Genomic DNA, 23,772 nt, shown 5'->3' with positions numbered 1-23,772 from the left:
AAAAAAAAAAAAAAAAAAAAAAAACAGAACACCAAATCATACTCCTGGAGTAGCCTGGAGGAAATTTAGAGCAAATATATTAATAATTGTTTTTACCTCTAAGAGGGATCATAGCACACCATAAACATAGAATATTCCTGGCCAGGCATGGTGGCTCACCCCTGTAATCCCAGTACTTTGGGAGGCAGAAGAGGGCAGATCACTTGAGGCCAGGTGTTCAAGACCAGCCTGGCCAATATGGCAAAACCCCGTTTCTACTAAAGACACAAAAATTAGCTGGTCATGGTGATGTGCGCCTGTAATCCCAGCTACGTGGAAGGTGGAGATGGAGGCAGGAGAATCGCTTGCAACTGGGAGGTGGAGGTTACAGTGAGCCGAGATCACACCACTACACTTCAGCCTGGGCGACAGAGCCAGACTCTGTCTCAAAAAACAAAACAAAAACAGTATGACAGATACTTGGCTTCTAGGAGGTGAACAGGAATGAGGCAGGATGCTCAGATAATTCTATCCGCATCGGCCATCCCTAGGTAGCCTCTACCCTACCGTGTCCTGTGGAATGAGGGCAGAACAGCCTTGCACGCTGTAGGTCTTTTAGCCATGTGTTTTGACACCACACTCAGGGGTGTGTGGAAAGCCAAGTAAGTCACTCCCCTGGAAGACTGCACACGGCATGCACATGCAAACCCATGCAAGAGGACAGCAAGCAGGCAGTGGCCACCCTCGGGGCATGCACACGTCTAGGAGAGCCAGGCAGCAGGCAGGGAATCACTGGCATTCCAGCTCAGGGAGCAAGCAGTACCCAAGGTGATCGTGGCGTAAATGACTCCTTCAGGCACCTGCACCCATCTGGGGACTCCAGTGGGGAGAAATCTGCCAGAGTGACCTGCACGCCATCCAGGAGCACAGAGAGAGGCAAGAGGAGAGAGACAGGATGAAGAGAGGAGCACGTCCAAGTGCAGAGGCATGGAGAGGCGTAGACGCGGCAACTTGGCTGCCAGCCCACCAGAGGTTAGTGCTCGCCCATCAGAGGTGCGAGCTGTTGGTGAGTCCACTGCCCAGCCAAGGACATCATTTCCCAGAACCAGAGCCCTTCGCATCCAGAGATGACCATGTGACTACTTGTCACCAAGGCACTGTGGGCAGAAGTGATGTGTGTCACTTCTGGCTGGCGATGTTAAGAAGCAGATAGGGGTTCTCTGCTCTCTCTTTGCAGAGGATCCTGTGGCCCTCGAGGGTGGCTGAGATTAACATGGGAGGAGCCTGGGCACCTGATCTACATGAGGACCAGTAATGCTCCACACTGAAATACCCACAGAGAAACAGGTTTGCACTGTGCTACTAGAAACAGAAGTGCTGGATTATCTGCTATAGCCACTAGCATTACCCCAGGGGGAGACACCATCAGTGAAGTACCTGGTATCGCTGGCAAGCAGCGGCAAACCCCGATCTCCCCATCACAGGCCATCGGGGCACCCATTACATGTGTGCTCAGAGACAGGGACATGACCCAGGGGAGCAGTGTGGGGACAGGGCTGGTAGAACAGGTAAGAATCCAAGCAAATGGCCTTTTGCAGGAAGTCAGCACGTCACAATGGCCAACCAACTATAGCAAGGGGCTGGGGCCCCACCTCCATTCCTCCAGCTGCAACCTGAATGTCGCACTGTTCCACCAGGCCGGACCTGAGGCCAGGCCGGCTTGTAAGGCAGGTGAAGGCCTCCCTCTGTGCTGAGCATGACTGCTTCTCCCAAGTCACCCCCAGGCTGCTCCCTGGCAGGACAGGCAGGCCTACACTCCCTCCCACCTCGCAGCGGGATTTCCTCCGTCTTGGAGCTTTCCTGACCCTCTCCGCACGTGTGTCCAAGCTGTCCTTGGGATGACCCCTAGTCCTGGCTACCACCAGTGTGAACTCACCGTTGATAGACAAAACCAACAAGCCCTGGCCTTTCTGATCACTTGTTTGTGTCGAGATGGAGTGTCTGCCCCACAGACCGGACCTCTGGCACGTCTGGGAGGCAGGCCCCTGCTGGCCCAGCCACACCTGAGGGTGGTGAGTCACTGTTTCCACCTTCAACGTGAATCCAGACAGCAGCACCGCACCCTCAGCTTTGGTCTGAAATCACAGCCCGACTGGTGAGTCGGCACCACCTCACATGCTCAGGGGGTCAGTGCTAAGTGCCGGAGCCCACAAAGCCAGGAGCCCACAAAGCCAAGGTCTCAGAATAGCCTCGGCCCAAACAGGCGCTTGCCTCCCACTGCGTTCCCAGCAGGAGGAGACAGGTAAGTGTGAAGAAAGAGCAGGGGAATCCAGTGTTGCTCCCAGTCACCGGTCCCATCTCATCCCTGGTCCTGTTCTTTTTATTTCAGTAGGTTTTTGCGGTACAGGTGGATACGTTCTTTAATGGTGATTTCTGAGGTACTGCACCTGTCATCTGAGTATGTAATCTTTTATCCCTCATCCTTGCTCCCAACCTTCCCCCGCTAGTACCAAAAGTCCATCCTATCACTCTTATGCCTTTGTGTCTTCATAGCTTAGCTCCCGCTTCTAAGTGAGAACAGAGGAGATTTGGATTTTTATTCCTGAATTACTTCACTTAGAATAATGGCCTCCAGCTCCATCCCAGTTTCTGCAAAGAACATCATTTGATTCCTTTTCCTGGCTAAACAGTATTCCGTGGTGTGTGTGCACCACATTTTCTTTACACCTTCACTGGTTGATGGGCACGTAGGTTGGTTCCGTCTCATTCCCGGTCCTGCTCTCTAAGGAACCAACACCACCTTCCTTGGCCTAGTTCATTCCCAGCCCCAGGGGCCCTGGCCTTTTACATCTGCTGATTGATTTATGTTTTCAAAGCCCTTTTGTTTACAAAGGAAGGAAAGAGAAGCAGGTCAGAAGGGGAGGACCACAGTCCAGCTGCCCTAGAGACGAGGGTCACAACCACCTCTTCCTGAACCTTCGGGGCCTTCCTGTGTAATCAAATCCCCACACCAAGAGCACTTTTGATCCAACTTCCTCTGGCTGAGAACCACCAGCCAAGGACAGAAGATGTCAGCATGAGCCTTGCCCACAGAAGCGCTCACACAGGGTCCAGGGTGATCTTTTCAATACCTAAGTGATAGAGTTTGGCTGTGTCTCCACCCAAATCTCATCCTGAATTCTAGCTTCCATAATTCCCACGTGCGCACATGTCATGGGTGGGACCTGGTGGAGGTAACTGAATCATGGAGGCGAGTCTTTCCCACGCTGCTCTCGTGATAGTAAGTCTCACGGCATCTGATGGTTTTACAAAGGGGATTTCCCTGTACACGCTCTCTCTTGCCGGCTGCCATATAAGATGTCCCTGTGCTCTTTGTCTTCTGCCATGATTGTGAGGCCTCCTCAACCATGTGGAACTGTGAGTTCCAGTAAGCCTCTTTCCTTTATAAGTTGCCCAGTCTCGGGTATGCCTTTATTAGCAGCATGTGCACAAACTAACGCACTAAGTTAGGCCAGTCCCTAAGGAACCCTCTGGAGGCTTGCAGTCTTGCCTCATTCAGAGAAAGGCCAAAGTCATTCCAGTGGCTGGCAGTCCCATCTGCGTCCCCTTCTCCCGTCACTCTCCCCTGCTCCTGCCAGGCTGGCCTCCCTGTTGTTCCTCAGACACACCCAGAGCTCTCTTGCCTCAGAGCTTTTGCAGATGCTGTGCTCTGTGTCTGGAAAGTTCTTCCTGAATGTCTCTGCCTGACTCACTCACCATGTCATTCAGGAATCTGTTTAAGTCACATTATCAGAGAAGCCTTCCCTATCTAAAGTAACTCCCCTGTCCTGCAGAAGCCCAGCTCCTGTCCTGTTTTCCATCCTGACACTTATCAACACCGACACATACTGTTTATTTGTTGTCTGTCTTCTCTCACTGAATGTCAGTGCTGGGATGGCTGGGCTCCCGTCCCTGACACAGTGGGAACACCATAACTATGAGTCCAGTGAAAGAACATGGAAACTACACTCAGACTCAGCCACTTCCATTGCTGACCAGAGCCTCATGCCTCTTGGCCTCTCTTTCATCACCTTTCTGTGCTGAAATCTCACCATTTTCAGTCAGGAACCACAGAAAACATCAGGCGCAGTCAACCTATTTGTGCTGTGCCATCCCTCATTCCTCCTTGCAGGACAGCCAGGTCTGCCGTGGGTCTTGGCTCCCCATTCACACTGAAGGCTGAATGCTCTGTGACCAGTTCTCAATTTGGACCATGCTCTCCAGTCACAGCAGCCCAGGCTATTCTGTTTCCCAGCCCAAGAAGAACATATCCATTACCCCAGGTGAGTCTGCACCAACATCTGTGCGGGAAGCAGTCAGTCATCCTCCCAAGCCCCAGCCACTGGGATGTACCATTGAGGGATGTGTCGTATGGCTCAGCCTCTTCATAGTAGCCCTCCGGAGACTCCACCTTTGGGATGGTGAGCTGTTTCCGTTCTGGAATCTGTGGTATGAACAAATAAGACAAACATTTGCAGATACGGTACACTGGGAGCAACTTGGAAATAACTCTTTGGGTGAAGTCTAGAAAACAAAAATGCCCAGCTGGACTTTAAACTTTAATCAAGTTGGGAGGGAGAACATGTAATATCATGAATCCCATCAGTCACCATCCACAGTGTTGGGTCTGTAGCCGTGGAAGGGCTGTGGGCACACTGTCTAACCTTGCCAAGACTCAGCTTTCTCCCCTGAAAAATGAGGTTCAAACCCCCTACAATACACACAAAATATCATTATGTACATGGTGTATCACGCACTTAAAGGTCCAGAGAGTGCTAGGCTGCTGGGATAGCTACTGTGGCTTTTAAATAGAATATATTTTCTAGAACGACAAGGGCTAATCAACAGCACATGTAGAAAGAAGACCAGCTTTCTAAATCCCACACTTTTACCATAATATAGTTGAATCATTCATTCAGCAAATACTGAATTACTTCCACGTACTAGCTGAGAGGTACACACCGAAATGTCAGGAGTCAGTCCTAAGAAAGCTTGAGCAGCTGGTGAATTTGTAATAGCTCCTGGTCAAGTGCATTGTGATACAGTAGTGCTATGATGGACAAGGTCAAAGTTCTATGGGAACCAGAGGAGGATGTGAGGAACATTTAGGACCAAGGAAGGATGCCCAGGGGATGTGATCTTTGAGCCAAGTCTCAAAGAGGACCCTGAGCTTCTTATGTGGGATGAGGTGAACACGTGTAATTTGAGTAAAATGAAGAACGCATGCACTGTGTTAGAAGCACAGAACATGAAATCATTCTCCATTCCTCCCTTATTTCACCTGCGTAGTCAGCACTAGACTATGAAGCTATGCTTCAGTAAGCTACCTTTATAAGCAACTGTGAGGGAGAAAGAGAGGCAACCTGTTGCATTACTGTTATGAGAGACAGGAATGTGTAAGCACCTTTGAACATGGGTCTCCAGTGTTTTTTTTTTTTTGGACGGAGTCCCATTCCTTCGCCCAGGCTGGAGTGCAGTTGTGCAATCTCAGCTCACTGCAACCTCTGCTTCCTGGGTTCAAGCGATTCTCCTGCCTCAGTCTCCCGAGTATCATGGATTACAGGGATATGCCACCATGCCCAGCTAATTTTTGTCTTTTTAGTAGAGATGGGGTTTCACCATGTTGAGGTCAGGCTGGTCTCCTGACATCAAGTGACTGCCTGCCTTGGCCTCCCAAATTGCTGGGTTTATAGGTGTTAGCCACGACGCCCAGCCCCCACGGTCTTTCCGAATCATGAAACTCCACGGGAATATGCATAAAAAGTTCACAACAGAAGTGGCAGAACTGGAAACGTGCTCCCTCCCACTCTTGATTTTGACAAGTCCTTGTGCTGGGCCCTCTGTATGAGAGGGAAGGCCTCGGCCTTCAAGGAGGCTCCAAGTGAAAGCACAGGTGACGTATAGAATAGGGGAGGTTGTAGCGGGGAGACGATGGAGGCAGCAGCCAATGGAAGGACCATGTAGAGCCCTGAGCTCAGGAGGACCCCTGTGCTTTGGGGGAGAGGATAACGCTAGGAATCCAGAAACTCCTGCCGTGAAAAATGGGTTTATGTGGGGGGCCCATGATGGAGGTAGCTCCCCTGGTCCTGGCCCAGGAGATGGTGGGAGGACAGGCAGCCTGTCCCCAGGCCCTGTGGGACAGTCCTCAGCCTGGGCTGAAAGAGTATCCATTCCACCTTCCCCAGGGCAAGGATACCAGGGTCCCCAGAGCCCAGTCCTGTGTGACTTAGAATCTACAGTCTGTCTATATAGACCCTAGAGTTCCTGTAACTTGATTTCAATCCAGGCTTTAGGACCTCACAGATTTAACTCTGGGTATGTGACAGCCTCTCTGAGCCTTGCTTTTCTTTATAAAATAATACTAGGGTTGTCTTGAAAATTCAATGAGACAAGACGTGATAGTGTTTCCACAGAGCCTGACCCATAGTAAATACAAGGAGGTCATTGTCATCACTGACTGGGGCTTCTCCATAGCCCCAGGGTCCGCAGGTTGGGCGGCGGGGACGGTTAACGTGACAGGAGCCCAACTACTGGACCGTTGTCCTGCAAGCTGAGAAGAGGATCGCCCTGACAGGGCATTACAGAGGGTTAGCTGAGGCCAGGCCACAGCCCGGGCCCAGCACCAGATCTGGTCCTGTCCCAACAGAGCAGATATGAGGCACAGGGCAGGCTCGGAATAGCCTTCAGCCCCCCGCCCCGGCATGCGGCACCCCACGCAAAGGAAGGAATCAAAGGATTTGGTCAATTTCTTAAGCAAACCGGACACTGTACTGGGCCAACAGACACGCTGCTGAAGGAAGCCAGGTGTGCAGCACACCTCTGCCCTGGCTCCTGCCTGGCAGCTAGCCCTAGCAGACAACGGGGTGCCATTGGTACCTGCTAGCACATGGGCCTCCCTCTTTGCCAGCACTAGCCTGGTGAGATGTCTCTCCACTCTCAGCCTTTCCTGGTCCCCTTGGCCAGCCAGCAGCCTGAGAAAAGGCTGAGACGGTAAAAGACTGCCCTGTGATCCACTAACAACATACTCCCCAGGGTCCACAGAGGAAGAGTCCTCCTCTTGCCCTTGCAGCCATCCTTACTGGGAGCAGTAAGGACTCCCCAGCCAGCCCTAGTGCTCATGCAGCCTGATCTGGCTTGGCCTCCAGCTCCAGCCTCCAAGAAGCTCCATTCCCATCAGGTGGGGCTGGGACCCTTCTCTCTATGAGGATGTGGTTCCAATCTGGAGAGAAGCTCTGGGCACCCAAGATCTGGCTCCAGGTCAGGATTCTGGAAAGTCAAACGGGACAAAGGGAGGCATGAACCCGTCTGCGGGAGTTCCCCAGGGGTCACTATCACCACAGGTCTGTCACTGGGGGCCCCCTGTCCTGTGGAGGTATCTCCAAAGCTTCTGTTGAGAAGAAAGAAATCGCTTAGAGGAATCTGAGCTGCGTGAGGCGTGCAAATGTATCAAGCCCAGAGGGACGGGAGTAGGGGACTTCAGGTACCTTTCTCCCCTCCCCATTCCTGGGGGCAACTGTTTAAAGGCCTTTCATTCCTCACCAGCTGCCTCATCCATTATCTTCAGGTTCCTGGAATTTCTGATACAAAGAACAATGTTTAGCTGATCAATAGCTTATGGTATTTTAACATAAGATACTGGTGAATAACTTAAAAACTGCCTCTTTTTCCTTTGAAAACCCACTTGTAACTGCTGCCAATAGAAGTGTGGATTCAGGATAACTTGAATCTGTGCTCCTGGGCTGTAGCCCTCAAATTTGGTCAGAATAAACTCTCTACTTGCATGTATTTGGCCTCCGTTTTTTGCCTGTAGGTTGACACTGCAAAATCTGAAAACGGCTCACTATGGAGAGACAGTGCAGGGCAGGAGGGGAGTCTGATCTCCAGAGCCAGGCTTGAACCCTGACACTGGGATACCCTCGCTGTATGACTCTGACCAACTCACTTGACCTCCTGACTTGGCGTAAAATGGGGAGAGTAGAAATATCCGTCACAAGGGTTGCTGTAAAGGATTGAAGCGTGCCTATCACTATTCAGTACATATTAGCTTTTACTACCCTAAAAATTACATGTAAAAATAAGGGAGAAAAGCTTTACGTATATGTTTGCTGGAGGATAAACCAATGTACTCTGGGGTGGGTACAGAGGAGACCACAGGATGGAGTCCCAGCTCTCAAGGATGCTGGGTTAAATGAGTCACATGATTAAACAGACACAATGACCTATTATCAGAGCTCCAAGGAGAGAGATCCTCATCCCACAGGGTTAAGGAGAAAGGGCTATTATTTTAATTATCATCATCATTATGATGGTGAAGACTATGAATTATATACATATATAGTTTTTTTGAGGTGGAATCTCGCGCTGTCACCCAGGCTGGAATGCAGTGGCATGATCTCAGTTCACTGCAACCTTCACCTCCCGGCTTCAAGTGATTCTCCTGTCTTAGTCTTCTGAGTAGCTGAGATTATAGGTGCATGTCACCACGCCTGGCTAATTTTTGTATTTTTAGTAGAGACAGGTTTTTGCCATGTTGGCCAGGCTGGTCTCAAACTCCTGACTTCAGGTGATTTGCCTGCCTCAGCCTCTCAAAGTGCTGGGATTACAGGAAGACCGTGAATATTAAATGAAGATGCAGAAGAGATTTAACGTCAAAACCTGAATAATTTTCTGACTAGAGGAAGGGACTGTGTGAGCGAGTCAGGCTTGGCAGGATTGACCAGACCAGAGGTCCAGAGGGCTGCAAATCTTTTCGGGAAAGGGCCAAGTAGTAAATACTCTAGGGATCTGTGGGCTATCGGGACCTCTGTCTTATCTCAACTATTCAACTCTGCTTACTGTGGCTCAGAAGTCCACAGACTAATAAAACTAAGTAACTGTGGCTGTGTTCCAGTAAAACTCTGTTTACTAAAGGACACTGCAGATCAGATCTGGCTACTGAGCTACAGTTTGCCAACCCCTGGCTTAGACTAGACACAAGAGCTGATGAGGGGTGGCCCAGAGGACCTGAGGCGGCCTTGCAGCTCGAAGTACCCTGCACCAGAGTACACTGTGGAAGGCTCCCAGGTGGGGGTGAGTGGACAGGCCAGCCCCAGCCTCCCGGACTAGCCATGGTGACGTCCTTTGAGGGAGTAGGTGGCTTCCCCCACAGAGCAGCTCCTGTAAGAGCAGGGCCAGTACATTTCCAGGGCTCAGGGGGACAGTGGGGTGGAGATGGCCATGTTAGCCAGACCATCAACCGTGGCGAACAAACATCTGTTTCTCCGGCAAGGACCACAGCCCCTGGCTGTGCCAATAGCAGCCTGGAGAGGCCACAGCTGCCTGAGTCACTGTCCACACCCACGAAGTCGCTCTGAACCCCTGGCTGCCCTTTCTATCACTGGACAGACCTGCTCTATACTGAGTCCGTAGGGTTGGTGTGAGGACATCCAGGCTTGTGGCTGACAAGCATACCGAACCTGGCAAGATCCTGGCCCCGCCACGGGTCCTGAGGACCTCAGGCGGATGTCCAGGTGCTGCTGCAGGTGACAAGGAACCCAGGGCCGGGCAGCTGTGCGGGGCCAAACCCTCAGCAGGATGAGCCTCCCTGGCACCTTGAAGCTCTGGGATCGGGGGAGGAGGGGATGGGTTTTCTGTCTGGGCAAGAGAGGCCGCAGGGCACACCAGGCTCAGGCTGGGGTTCTCGTGGCCACGGCCTCTCCCTGCTCTAGTTCTTCTCTTCCTCCTCCAGAGCCACAGACATGGCTCTGTCCTGACGCTGCTCCTCTGGGGGCCTTGAACTAAGAGCAATGACTGCTTCAGCCTGATTCAACTGGAGAGGAAGCCTGAGGGAGTGAGGACGTGTGCTCATGTGCAAGGCCAGGGAGAATCCCCAGTGGACACCACCCACACCTCCACACCACATCTGGAACCCCCTGGGGTGGAGGTGGGGCCCTTGCAGGAGACCAGGAGGGACCTAGACAGGGGAGACGCGGTCAACACCCCTCTCTGGTCCTTCGCAGCAGAGAAAGTCCACAAAGTGGGAGGGAGCTGCCTTTTTCTGTCAAGTCAGCTGGCTTTGCTAGAAGTCTCCCTGGGGCCGGGAAGCTGTCCCCAGGAACAGTTACCGCTAGGCTGAAACGCCACCTGGGGACTGTGCCATTCCCAGGTGCTGATAGCATTTTCCCCCCCAGCTGCAGCAGCAGTTTCTCTCAAACAGGGACACAAGCCCTAGTCACAGGCGACAACCCAGGAAGTCTCCTCTAGAGGGGACCATGTGCCCCTCCCCACACTCAGTGTCTGAGACACAGGGCACTGGCAGAGGAGCAGAAGCCAGCACCGGAATCCCAGGGCCCACAGGGACTCACCATGGCCTAATTAACACAGCTTCAGCCAGGTCCCAGACCCTGGGCCCCTTAGTCCATGCTATCTATAAAACACAATTTCTAGAATGCTCATATAGGACTCGGTGCCCATGAAACTCTGCCCCTACCCACCAGGTGAGGACCCACCAGCAGCTGCTCCTGCTGTGGCAGAGGATGGCACTTCCACTAGCAAAGCCCAAGGCACCTTGGTGAGAATCAGATGATCGATTTAGGATAGAAAAGTTCCAGCCTGGCTCAGAACAGCCACCTTTCCACTCCCACCACCCAGCAAGCAACTCCTGGGACACACCAGAAAACCTCTGGTTAAAGCCATCAGCAAATGGATGGGACGGCAGAGGGGCTATGCTGCTCCCCCAAGTGCTGGGGCTGAAGGTGAGGGGAGCCCAGTGCTGCAGGGAACACAGTTTGAGCCCTTGCTCTGCTACAGAGAGCAGCACATGTCAGGGAGGCCCAGGCTGGGGGAGGAACTGGGAACAACAGAGAATCTGCAATGAAAGCCCGGCCTAGTACCTCTCAACTGAGGGACCCTGGCCAGTGGTTTTTAACTCTGAGTCTGTTTCTTCACATGAAAAACAGTGATGAAAATATCCATCCCTTGATGGGTGGTGGGCGGATGGTGTGTGTGCATGGTGTGGGGTTGAGGCTCAGGGTGTAGCAGTCACTGGCACTGTCAGCATCTCAGGGACATCGGGGACTCAGGATCAGTCTTGACCTCAAGCTTCACTCAGCCTGAGATGAGAAGTCCCTACCAGCTGTCACCCAGCTCGAGGGACGGCAATGCAATGGGACACTGTCCCAGATACCCTGGAACTGCCCATCCACACCACATGGTGGAGTCATATCCTCAGCTGTAGCCCCTGCCCCCCAGAAAGGCACGAATGAAGGGGCCGGTCCAGAGCCTTTCTAAGGCTGGGACCTCCTCTACAGAAACAAGAGGCCACAGATCAGGCGACAGCCACTCGGTAGGAGCTTAGCTTCCTGCTGGTGCTGACCCCAGGCCCCCTGGCTACCCATATAAACCCTTCTAAGCTGAGACCCTACTCTCTCCTCAGGATCCCTCCCAGCTATCCCCCACAGAGGAAAGAACCTGGATTCAAATTCTGACTCTGTCACTTACAGGCTGTGTGACATTAGGTTTCCTTAACCTTAAAATATAAATACTACCACTTACCTCACTGAATACTAGCACAGTATGCCACACACAGTGCTAAGGGGCTGCCAGCCTTAGCCCATTGAATAAGGCCATCGGATGAGAGAGGTGTGAGCATTTCTTCCATATAAACCAGGAAATAGAGGAGCAGAGACTTGAAATAACTTGCTCAAGGTCAAAGAGCTAGTAGCAGGCAGAACTGGGATTTGAACCTACATCCATATGATTTTACAATTCCATCCATCCAAAGTAATGGATATTTATGTATGACCTGCATGTGTCCATGTCTGCAGATACTGGATGCAAAATAGTAAATGACAGACAAGGTCCCTGTCCTGGGGAGCCGACATCAGGAGAGGAGGCAGTCCATAGCACTGTTCCAGTAGCAGGTGCCACGGAGTGGGTAACTGGTGGTGGGTCGATAGCAACCTGGGTGCAGATGGGGGAGGGATGCCTCACTTGGCCAGATCAGAAGTGTCCCTAAGAACTCTGGAGAGATAAGAAAGTGATAGGGGCCCAGGAGGTGCAAAGTCCCTAAAGCAACCCTGACCATAGTGACAGAATCCAGGGACAGAAGGGAGGCCAGTGAAGACCCTGGATAAGGGGGTGGGACATACGATTGAGCGGGATCATGGGCCTGGGGTCATGCTAAGGAACGGGATGTTTTTTTCTATGTTCAATGAGAACTATTGGTAAGGTTCAAACAGGAAGTGCAGTAAGATATGATTCATGAATTTTTACTTTTCCTTTACTTTTTAACTGTAGAACAATGTGGGGGATTATTTATTTATTTATTTATTCATTTATTTTATATCTTAAAGAGGGGGTCTTGCTAGGTTGCCTAGGTTGGGGCAGTGGCTATTCACAGGTGCAATCACAGTGCACTATAGCCTCAAATTCCTGGCCTCCAGCAATCCTCCTGCCTCGGCCTCCTGAGTAGCTAGGACTACAGGTATGCATCACTGCATCTGGCTTTTGCAAAGTTTTTAAAGGTCACTGTGGCCTAGGCTGGTGATCACAGCTGTTCACAGCCCCGTCCACATGGTGCTGGGTAAAGAGCCCGAGTAGCATCAGGTGGCACTGATCAAATCTCCCCAGACCCAGCACCCTCATCGTCTGGAGTACTGTGGCCCCAAGCAAATCACCTGTAGGCAGATTTACTTTTGCTCTGTCCCTACCTGCACCTTGCCCCAGTCCCTGCACACAGTAGCTGCTTAGAAAATGCCAGACACTTGGTGGGCGGATACCTGTGAGGACAACTGGAATTTCAAGGGGCTCCCATCAGGGATATCAGGGGTCCTGGGCTGACACTTACCATCTTGGGTGGTGGGAGGTCTGGAAGGCTCTTCTGAGGGGCCGAGGAGTGCTGGCTGGGCTCCCCATTGGGCAGCAGGCCCTGTTCCTCAGGCGCTGCAGGCAGCAAATGGAGAAGGCTTTGGTGAGGGATGCCTGGCCTTACACATGGTCTCCTTACTCAGAAATGCCCGGTCACATGCACCCCGTGAGCTCTTTTTGAGCAGGTGTTAATTACCCAGGCAGGCGGTCCCTGTAGCTAAAGTTGTTTTTCCTCCAAGAATAGGGTACAATAGTGCCCCAGCCATGTGCCTGGCATTTCTGGCAGCCTCTACCCACCCCCCATGTCAAAAAAAAAAAAAAAGGTCTAGCCACAGAGCTCCAGCCAGCAGAGGAGCTGCCTAGTGGCCACTATATTCAGCCACTCTCCGCATGGACCCTGTGATTATGGCTCTTTCCTCCCACAGTTTACCCGGAAGGCAAGTGACCGTGGCCAGAGTGGCCAACCTCATCTGGATGAGTTATGCCAAGTTCCAGGCTTGGTGGGGGACAGGAAGTGAAGGAGCCACAATGGGGAAGTTAGGCCACCAACCCTCAGTGCACTTGGAAGGAATGGTGCCGAAGACACTTCCGAGCCTGTCCATTTCAGCCAGCCCTGGGACAGACAGGCTCGGGCAAGCCTGACCTCAGCGTTTTGGTGGCTGATGTCTCAAAGACAAGTCTTCGACAGGACTGAGTGCTTTGCAATGCTGTGTTTCCACCCCTCTCTAAGCCTCTGCATTCAAGTCACAGGCCCGGAAGTTAGGAGATGGAGCTTCTTAGCCTGCCTCTTCTGTAACGAGGCAGGTTGGCACACTTCTGGGCCTCCCTGGAGTCCTGCCAGGCCCCTCCCTGGAGGCTTTAAGGGAAAAGCAGAGAGCAAAACAGAGCAGAAGAGTGAGGCACTACGGAAGACAGCATATGTCCTTCCCACGGGAGAGAAAACGTTCCGCCAAAGACAGCACCTTTGAACGTGATGTTTGACTATCAAGGCAGTTGCTGACACCACTATTTATTTCTCTCTCCTCTTCCTCAACACAGACTTCTATCAAAAGACATAAAGGCAGAACTGTGGGATCAGCACCACACACAGCTGCTTTCTTCGAACATCTGAATTATGACTTCCTGTTCCTGGGATGATGCTGGGAACAGTCAAAAAGTTTTAGGGCCAGATTCCTTATCCAACAGGCAAGGAGGGGGTGGCCTGTTGAAACATCCCAAAATACATCAACCCAAAATACCACCAACCAAAATGTGGCTTCCAAAAATAGCTCCGCCAGGCCGGTCTGTGTGCTGGCTGGGAGGAAGGAAAGGTGGAAGAGAACCAGCCTGGATCTCCCCCCATCCCCGGAGCGGCCATCCCTTCAGCGATCCCAGCCACATACCTTTGCCTTGAGATTCTGCATTCTGTTGCTTATTGATGGTCACTTTGTTCATGTAAATGTACTCCTCATCAGAGCCTGCAGAAGGAAGGAGACGGGGGCTTTGTGTGACTTCATGAAGAGAAAGGGCCTCTAGCTAGATACCCTGTTCCCCCAGAGCGCTTTTCATCTGTTTGCGTTCCAGTAAAAGCACACGGCATTTTCAGGGGATTGAAAGAGTAGTCCAACATGGAAAGAGCTGACATTTCCAAAAGAGAAATGACAAGTTGCTGACTGCTAGTTTTCTAGCCTGGCTGAAGGTGTGGGGGCAGGTAAGATACAGGAGGATAGCTTAAGGAATAAAAATCTTGCACTTTGAGAGGCCAAGATGGGCGGATCACTTGAGGTCAGGAGTTGGAGACCATCCTGGCCAACATGGTGAAACCCCGTCTCTACTAAAAATACAAAAATTAGCTGGGCATGGTGGCGCGTGTCTGTAATCCCAGCTACTTGGGAAGCTGAGGCAGGAGAATTGCTTGAATCCTGGAGGCAGAGGTTGCAGTGAGCTGAGATTGCACTCCAGCCAGTGGTGGGGGAGGACGGGGTGGAGAGGGAGAGAGGGAGAGAAGGAGGGAGGGAGGGAGGGAGGGAGAGATAGAGCGGCTCCATCTCAAAAAAAAAATTCTGTCATTCTCACTCTAGTCTGAATTACTTGAATGGGTTAATCCGTGTGATATGTAGATAAGGCAGGTCACACTGAAGACTTTGAAGTTTAGCTCCCAGGCCTCTAGGGCCATTGGATGGGTGAAGGGGGACTGGAATACCCAAATCACATGAGTTCTGAGTTTAAAGGGGTGAGTATCCCAAGAGTAAGAACTGGAGAGGCACCAGCCACTTGCTCTTCCCTATAGATTATACCCTGCGGTGGCACAACCCATGCCCTCCTTTAAAATCACTTCTGTGCAGTTTAAGTCACCTTTCCCATGCCTGTCTGGGCAGAGAAAAGCTGGCCTCATAACTCTTGCTCCATTTCCAATCCCCCAAGGCCCCTTTCTTCAGAAGCCTTCAGAGGAAGCTCATCCCAGTGTTTCTCTTTGTCAAAATCCTCTTGAATTTCTTCTGCAGCCTGAATTTGCATTTCCTAGAAACTTGTGGCTGATAAATTCCAGTGGTTGGAGACCGCATTACTGAGCCAAAGGACCCAATTCTAACCTCTGGCAAAGGAAGCAAAGCAGTTCAGCGTCCCTCTGTTCCACAGCCACAGACCGCCAGAACTCCAGCCGACAGGCCTGAAGAGCAGGGCCCCGAGAGCCAAGAGGAACAGGAGAGGGCTGGAGGCAGCCTCAGTGATCAGCGCCTGTGTTCGTCACCTTGGTGCCTTGCCCTGACAGGACCAGTCAGCAATGCCACCCCGTGCCAGAGACTGCAGAATTTATGGGTGGGAGCTGAGGTAAAAATGGAATGAACCAGAACTCAGACTCCCATCCATTGAGACTCAAAGGGGGCTGGGTCCTTTCTCCAGAGCATGGCGCAGGTGAAAAGCGCCCTGCAGGGAGAGGCAGGAGACGGGTCTCAACCAAAGCTTTGCCATACGGCATAAATCTAGGCAAAGTACCTAACCCTTGTGCCTCTGTTTTCTTGTCTGCATAGCATGGAAAACAATCATGACGAAATATTGCCTGTTCAACCAAACTCTTCCGCTTTCAAGAGTACAAAACTCAGGTACTAGGGGGCTTGAAAAGGTAAGGTAAACCTGCAACTAACAAAGACGAAAAATGACAGCTTAAAACATGGGAAATGACTCAAAGGCTGAACAATAGGAAAGGGTAACATTAACCATGGCACATCAACACATTTAACAGCACGTCACCTTTCAAAGCGAGAGGGATTACTGAACAGTATATAAATTGGCATGGCCATTTTAGAGATGATTTTGGAGGATAAATTTTTGTGTTCATATTCTTTGATCCAGCATTTCTACTGCCAGAAATTTATCCCACAGATAAACTCCAGCATTTACAGAAAGTTCTATTTGAGGACATTCATTGCAATGTTGCATCATTTTTTTTAAAAAAAAGAATATAACTTAAACATCTACCATTAGAGGGCTATTTAAACGTTAGGATTCATCCAGCATTGAACTCCACCCAAGGTAGCTCTGTGTCTGTTTACGAAGATATCCAAGACCACGAGTTTAATTATAAGATCATGTTTCAGACTAGCAGAAAAAGTTTATGAATTGTCAACACATGGAAATGTGTGCATGCAGCAATTCTAAATATAAAATAATGTAAAGCAGAAACAGAGGCAAACCACAACCGCTCCAAAATACTCAGATAATGCTGATAAAAATCACAAAAGGAACTGGAACATAAATAGTGTTCAGTGTTCATTTTTCTTATATCATTAACTAAGTTCACACACCTGTACAAAAAAAAAAAAGACAAATGTTGTTGTTTTAAATGTTAGATTCTGAGCTGGTGCTTTCTAAAATGATGATTTGTAAATTGCAGAGAAAACTCAGGCTGGCCACTTCATGAGGGTGCATCGGCCCACCTTGGGTGTGCTGTAGGCTGAGGCTGACTTGGTTTTGATTCCCAGAGGATTGCTAATCCAGGACTATCCAGGTTGGGAAGTAAGAGGCTCCCAAGACCCTCTGCAATTGTGGGAAAAGTACAGTAAACCTGGTCCCAGACAGAAATGCTGCGGACAGGGAGGCCAGACTTCTCAGTCCTGTTTGAGAGGTGGCAGCCTTGGGCTAGAGAACTTTCTGTCATTCACTCAATCATCTCTAGAAGTGCATTCAGCATCAGCACTGTACTAAGTGCTGGGTGTACAGCAGAAAACAAAACAGATGTTGTCTTTGCCTTTGTGAGCCCCATAGTCTAGCAGGGGAGACAGACCTGAATCCGATGGTCACACAGCGGGTAGGAAATGACTATGGCCTGAAGGTGTTAGGGAGGTGAGCTGGAAGTGCTTGGAGGTCTGCAGAGGGTGGCCTTTCCCAGAGAACTGGCATGGGGTGGGGGAGGAAGAACATGAACCTCTTTGCTACCATTGGATAGAGAACAATTGACATGCTTTCTATGAGAGGGGCATCCACTGAAACGTCCCTAGAGCCTCTGAGGGTGGGGGTTGGGGTGTGAGGCGGGTGTGGGGGCTGGCAGGGTGGGGACACAGCTCTCACTGGTGAAGGCTGAAAGAGACCCCAGGGACCAAGCCCTCCACAAACAGATCCTAGTTTGTGCCTTGACCTCTCCATCCAGACAAAAAGCAAAGAGCGTAGAAAATTTGTGTTACACCAAGAAAAAAAAAAAAAAAAATCAAAGATCAGAAAACCCAGATAGACAATTCCATTTGTAAAGTGTAAATGCACACATATGCCTCCTGCCTAAAATGCATGCAAGTGCCCAACAGTTCAGCCTGTGTGGACCACAGCTATCTAGAGATGATCACCTTGCCTCCACCTACAAGTCTCAACAGGCTGAGCTAATTTTTTGATAGAGACAGGCCTGGGAGGCCGAGGGAAAGAATGCTGTAAAGTCAGGTGTGGTATGTGTGTTTAGGATTCTGTCCTATGCAACACAAGTCACTGCAGGGCAATAGAGCAGGTGGAGATAAGGTCAGGTCCACCTGTTCAGGCCCAAGCTCTGGCTCTGCCCTCAAGCCTTATGCCCTCAGGCAAGTGACTTGCAGAGGCTTGGTTTCCTTGTGGGTAAAATGTGAATAAGCTTTGGGATGAGGAATGAATGCATGTCACTTACTACATTAAGTACAAGGACACAGAGTACACAGTAAATATTGGCTGCTATTGTATCTTCTGCAGACTCTACCCACTTTGCAGTCAAGAGGTGCAAAGAGGACTGGAAAGGAAATTCTGTTAAACTGTGGCTACTAACAAGTGGGCTTCACTTCTGAGAACACAAGCCCCAAGCCTCAGAGTGGCTGTGCATGGGTGGCACTCTGGAGGCGATTCACCTTGAGGAACCCGTGACCAGTTCCCAGCAGCTTCCCACCCACTACGAGCTGCAGAGTCCAAGGAGAGGGGAAGGCCTGACCTTTATAAGAACTGATCAAGGGCAGAACAAAAGGGTTATCCTACAGGAAGCCACATCACAGGTTAATTCAAAAGAGACCCCATGTAGGAGGCGCTGCCAGAGCGGTTAGCACCAAGAACCATGAGTCAGACCTATCACAAACAGGTGTTTTCCAGTTCCCAACAGAAGCTCTCTTCATCATTGAACGTTCAAGGTAGAGCACATCTAAGTGGTCTGGGGAATGTGCTTTACAAAGGATTCCACTGATGAATCCTTTATGGAATGAGTCATCCCCCTCTAACTTTCCCGCTTTGTAATGTGGATTTCCCATCTGCGTTCCCATGGTGGACTTCTTTGATGTGTTGCTGACCAGCACTCACGGCGGCAGACGGCAGGCTGGTGAACGCTCCCTACAAAGCCTTCAGGAGCCTGGGAAGCTGCAAAGGCTGAAGGAAAACACCTCTGATGAGATGCTAGGGCAGATGATTCCTCCAGAAGAGAAGGTAAATGGGCATATACCAACATGCCTCAGCTTTATGACTGCTATTCAGAGACTAGAGACTAGTTCCACAAGGAACAGAGGGGAGAGGCCTCGAAATGTAACCTGGCAGTTCAGGTTGGATACAACGAAATATTTCTGGACTGTGATGACGGGCAGGTGGAGACTTCCCTTCTCTGGCAGGACGTGGGCTGCCCCTGCTGAGAGGCAGATGGATTAGATGCCCTCACATGGTCCCCGACTGTCCCCAAACAGCACTTCCAATTCTCAAACATCTGACATCAAAATCAACTCAACTGTTAGGACTTCACAAAAGGTTTTTCCTTTCTTAAAAGAACCTGAATTTGCTAGAAAGAAAACCACATATCCACAAGAAGACTTATTCAAGAATGTTCCTAGCTGCCTCATTCGTAATACTCCAAATCTGTGAACAATCCTAGTGCCCATCAATGAGTGAAAGGATAAACAGATTGTGAACTATTCACAGGATGGACTACTACTCAGCAACAAAAGGAACAAACTGCAGACACACGCAATGGCATGGATGAATCTCCAGAGAAGAACCCAGAAATACGGTACACATCATATGAATCTGTTTCTACAAAGCGCCAGCACAGGCAATATTAATCCGTGCCAGGAGAAAGTCAGCACAATGGTTGCTTGTGTTGGGCAGCTGGGAATGGCCATGACAGAACTTTCTAGATGACGGAAATGTTCTATATCTTGTTTGGGGTGATAAGGACACCAGGGGTAAACAACTATCAAAACTCACTGAATTATTTTACATATGTGCACATTATACGCAAACTCTATCTCAATTTAAAAAAGACAGAAAAATTATGGACTCGGGGTTCTGTAATTTACAGTCTTCCAACTATGTTTTCCCTTGGGTTGAATCATATTGAGCAGGTTATTTAAACTCTCCAGGTCTCCGTTTCCCCCTCTAATGATAGCACCAGCCTCACAGAGAGGTCTTAAAGATGAACCGGGTTATTACATGTACTCGTGGGAATGCTCAATATGCCCTCGCTATTATTACAGTTTATTATTCCATTTCTACTTTCAACCAGCATGAAGGAAGAGTGTTTCAAAAATAGTTTAAAACCTCACTCATGGGCTATGTTAAGTGGTGAAAGATTTCTGGGGCTCCTGCCCAAGTTGGGTCAGTCCTGCACCATTGCTATGTGAAGTGTGGCCCCTCAAAATTCATATAGTAAATCCTAGCACCCAGTATACGTCAGAATATGACTGCATTTGGAGATAGGGTTTTCAAAGGGGTAACTAAGTTAAAATAAGGCCATTGGGGTGGCCCTAATCCACTATGACTGATACCCTTATAAAGAGAGGAGATTAGGGCCCAGGCACAATGGCTCACACCTGTAATCCCAGCACTTCAGGAGGTCGAGGTGGGTAGATCACCTGAGGTCAGGAGTTTGAGAACAGCCTGGCCAACACAGTGAAACCCTGTCTCTACTAAAAAGACAAAATTAGCCAGGTGTGGTGGCGGGTTTCTGTAATCCCAGCTACTCTCGAGGCTGAGGCGAGAGAATTGCTTGAACCTGGGAGGCGGAGGTAGCAGTGGGTGGAGATCATGCCACTGCACTTCAGCCTGAGTGACAGAGCAAGACTGTTTCAAAATGAACAAACAAAAACAGAAAATGAGAGCCAGGCGAGGCGGCTCAAGCCTGTAATCCTGGCACTGTAATCCTGACTGAGGCAGGGCAGATGGCTTGAGGCCTGGAGCGAGACCGGCCTGGGCAACGTGGCCAAATCCCATCTCTACCAAAAAAAAAAAAAAAAAAACAAGCTGGGCATGGTGGCATGCACCTACAGTCCCAACTACTTGGGAGCCCAGGAAGTTGAGGCTGCAGTGAGCCATGATTGCACCACTGTAATCCGCCTGAGTGACAGAATGAGCCTCTGCCTCAAAAAAGTTAAATAAAAAGAGGAGACTGGGACACAGACACAGAGGAAACCCATGTGAGGACACAGGGAGAAGACAGCCACCAGCACGCCAGGGAGAGAAGCCAAACCTGTTCGTACCTTGATCTTAGACTTCTGGCCTCCACAAGTGTGAGAAAATAAGTGTCGTTTATCGTGCCCAGCCTGTGGCCCTTAGCTGCAGCAACCGGCATGGACTCACAGCCATTTGTCTGCAAGGAGGCCTCTGCCCCCGCCCCGGGACCCACACTCACTGCTGCTTTTGGTGTAAAGCCGGAGGAGCTCCGCCAGGCAGCTCTTCTTCACCAGCGCTGTGCTGCTCAGATTCTCCTGGTCCAGGATCTTGAGGAAGTCATCCAACTCTGTCAGCAGCTGCTCCAGGGCTAGGGACAGAAAACAGAAGACACTTACAGCACCTGCCCTCTCTCCAAAGGCCCAGCTAAGATGCACCTCACACCCTCTGGTTCCAAGAGAAAGGGTTTGCTGTGATGTCTGGTAGCGTGTGGGGGGAGTGGGCAGGAGGTGGGATTCCCAGCTTCAGGGCTACAGGGAGAGACAAGCAGGCCTTTGGCTTGGAGATGAAGAGCCCCCGCTGAAGCCCCAGGCCTACCAGGTGCTGGAGGAGTGATGATGGCCTCATCCGCCAACTTCCTATCTCCTCCACTGCAAGTGTCTGCCCTCACAGGGCTCTCCAGGAAACTAAGAAAGCGCTACCTCCAAAGCGTTTTGAGGGCCGTTGAGCTCTGCTGTTAGAGCTGCGGCTAGAATCAGGGTTGGTCTCATGTTGATCCTCTCTGGGTGGCTTTGGGCCCATTACTTCTTAGGTCTTTTAGGTCAAATGCTTTGTTAAGTTCCTTCCAGCTCTGAAGTTTTATAGTTCCAAGCCACACCTTGGCTGTATGACTTTAAGTATGAATCTGTTCACAGGTTGTCCATGTTTAAAAGCCACCCCTGAGGCCAGGATCCGTGGCTCACACCTGTAATCCCAGCACTTGCGGAGGCCGAGGTGGGTGGATCTTGAGGTCAGGAGATCAAGACCATCCTGGCCAACATGGTGAAACCCCGTCTCTACTAAAAATACAAAAGTTAGCTGGGCATGGTGGTGCACGCCTGTAGTCCCAGGTACTCGGGAGGCTGGGGCAGGAGAATTGCTTGAACTGGGAAGCCAGAGGTTGCAGTGAGCCGAGATCATGCCACTGCACTCCAGCTTGGCAACAGACTGGGACTCCGTCTCAAAAAAACAAAACAAAACAAAACAAAAAGCCACACCTGTTCCTCAGAAGCCCCACCTGGCCTCCAAAGCCCCGCAGACTGCAGCAGCCTCACCCATGGTCACTGTCACACTCCACAGCCCCGACACTGCACCCCTCTTTCCTTCTCTGGCTTTCATGCTTCCTGGTCTTCTCTGCTAAATCACACCTGTCCCTCTGTTACCGGTGGTAGTTATCATGCGGATCTGCAGCAGCCTCAGTTCTTGCCTCCTCAGAAGAAAGAATTCGACTGAGGCAAGTTTTGGAGCAGAAGTAAAAGTGTGTTAAAAAGCTTTAGCTGGGCACGGTGGCTCACACCTGTAATCCCAGCACTATCAGAGGCCAAGAGTTCGAGACAAGCCTGACCAATGTGGAAGAAACCCCGGCTCTACAAAAATACAAAATTAGCCAGGCTAATTGTATTTTGCGAGCTCCTATAATCCCAGCTACTCGGGAGGCTGAGGCAGGAGAATCGCTAGAACCCGGGAGATCACTCCATTGCACTCCAACATGGGCAACAAGAGTGAAACTTTGTCTCAGGAAAAAAAAAAAAAAATCTCTAGAACAGTAAGGAAAGGAAAAAGCAGTCCAGCTTGGAACACAGCCACATGGGCGACTTGAGAAACCAAGTGTGAGGATTGACCCCGTCACTTGGCGTTTTATACACTGGCATACTTCTGGGATCTCGCGTTACTTGTCCTGCCCCTGAGAGCTTACTGGGAAGCTGCCGATTGGTTTCAGGTGTTTTCTATTAGGAGTCTGCCTTTCCCTGCACTGGCTGTGACCAATGATTACTTAGAGAAACAGTTAACAACTGCTTGACCATCACCTCGTGGTTCATCCAACACTCCTAGTGTGTGGGGCAGGGTGGGGCGCCCTCTCCTGCCCTGCTCATGTCTAACGAGCTACCTGCTGTAACACCTCAGTTCTTGGTCTACATAGCATTCCTCCTGAGACCCCTTCTCTGGGCCTCTTTAACAGATAATCCCATGTTATCAGCACTGGCCTCTGTGGTGGGCTAAATATTGAGCTTCCAATGATGTGCATGACCTGACCCCCTGAATCTGTGAATATGCTACCTGACATAGCAGAGGGACATCACAAATGTGATTTAATTAAGGAGATTATCCTGGTTTGTGCAGGTGAGCCATTATAAGAGGGAGGGAGGTGGGTAAGAGTCAGGGAGATAAGTTGCCACCATGTTGGCTTTGGGGCTGGAGGAAGGGACCATGAGCCAAGGAACACAGGTGGCTTCTGGAATCTGGAAAAGGTGAGGAAGTAGATTATTTCCTAGAGCCTCCAGAGAAACAGAGCTCCGTGGCCCCCTCTCAGATTCGGATCTCCAGAACTGTAAATTAATGAGTTCGTGTTGCTTTATATCACCAAGTTTGGTAGTTTGTTACAACAGCAATAAGAAACTAAGACACCCTCTCACAGCTCTGATTGCTCCATAGTGTAGCTGTCTGCATCACCATTTAGCTGCAAGCTCGAAGGACAGGCTTTGTGTGGAGCTCACATTTCCAGGGCCCAGCACAATGTCCAATAAATATTTGTGGACTTGGGCAGATGTGGTGGCTCATGCCTGTGATTCTAGCACTTTCGGAGGCCGAGGTGAGTGGATTGGCTGAGCTCGGGAGTTTGAGACCAGCCTGGGGAACACAATGAAACCCCATCTCTCTCGGCCAGGTACGGTGGCTCACGCCTGTAATCCCAGCACTATGGGAGGCCGAGATGGGTGGCTCACCTGAGGTCAGGAGTTCAAGACCAGCCTGGCCAACATGGTGAAACCCCATCTCTATTTTTTTAAAAATGTAAAAAGTAAA

The 23,772-nt window shown here is 50.4% G+C and overlaps 1 protein-coding gene and 1 long non-coding RNA gene across 7 annotated transcripts in view; one reads left to right on the top strand and one right to left on the bottom strand.

Moving 5' to 3' along the window:
- Positions 1-2,174, top strand: part of LOC108314787 — a 29,995-nt gene extending 27,821 nt beyond the window's left edge. Inside the window, exon 4 of the long non-coding RNA XR_001829657.2 lies at positions 2,163-2,174. This is a non-coding gene — a long non-coding RNA (uncharacterized LOC108314787). The remainder of the gene's footprint in view (positions 1-2,162) is intronic.
- Positions 1-23,772, bottom strand: part of AFAP1L2 (actin filament associated protein 1 like 2) — a 113,083-nt gene that overhangs the window by 25,334 nt on the left and 63,977 nt on the right. For 3 of the 6 annotated variants that reach the window (XM_017543856.2, XM_037743991.1, XM_017543857.2), the window contains 5 exons: positions 20,954-21,082; positions 14,247-14,321; positions 12,845-12,939; positions 4,372-4,462; positions 803-886 (listed from right to left, as the gene is read on the bottom strand). In XM_017543856.2, coding sequence (XP_017399345.1) covers positions 803-886; positions 4,372-4,462; positions 12,845-12,939; positions 14,247-14,321; positions 20,954-21,082 — 474 coding nt within the window. The remainder of the gene's footprint in view (positions 1-802; positions 887-4,371; positions 4,463-12,844; positions 12,940-14,246; positions 14,322-20,953; positions 21,083-23,772) is intronic. The other 3 variants (XM_017543859.2, XM_017543858.2, XM_037743992.1) reach the window with 1 other exon arrangement.

Source organism: Cebus imitator, unplaced genomic scaffold (assembly GCF_001604975.1).
Source record: "Cebus imitator isolate Cc_AM_T3 unplaced genomic scaffold, Cebus_imitator-1.0 Scaffold161, whole genome shotgun sequence".
Taxonomy (NCBI): domain Eukaryota; kingdom Metazoa; phylum Chordata; class Mammalia; order Primates; family Cebidae; genus Cebus; species Cebus imitator.
This window is presented reverse-complemented; position numbering and strand designations above follow the sequence as displayed.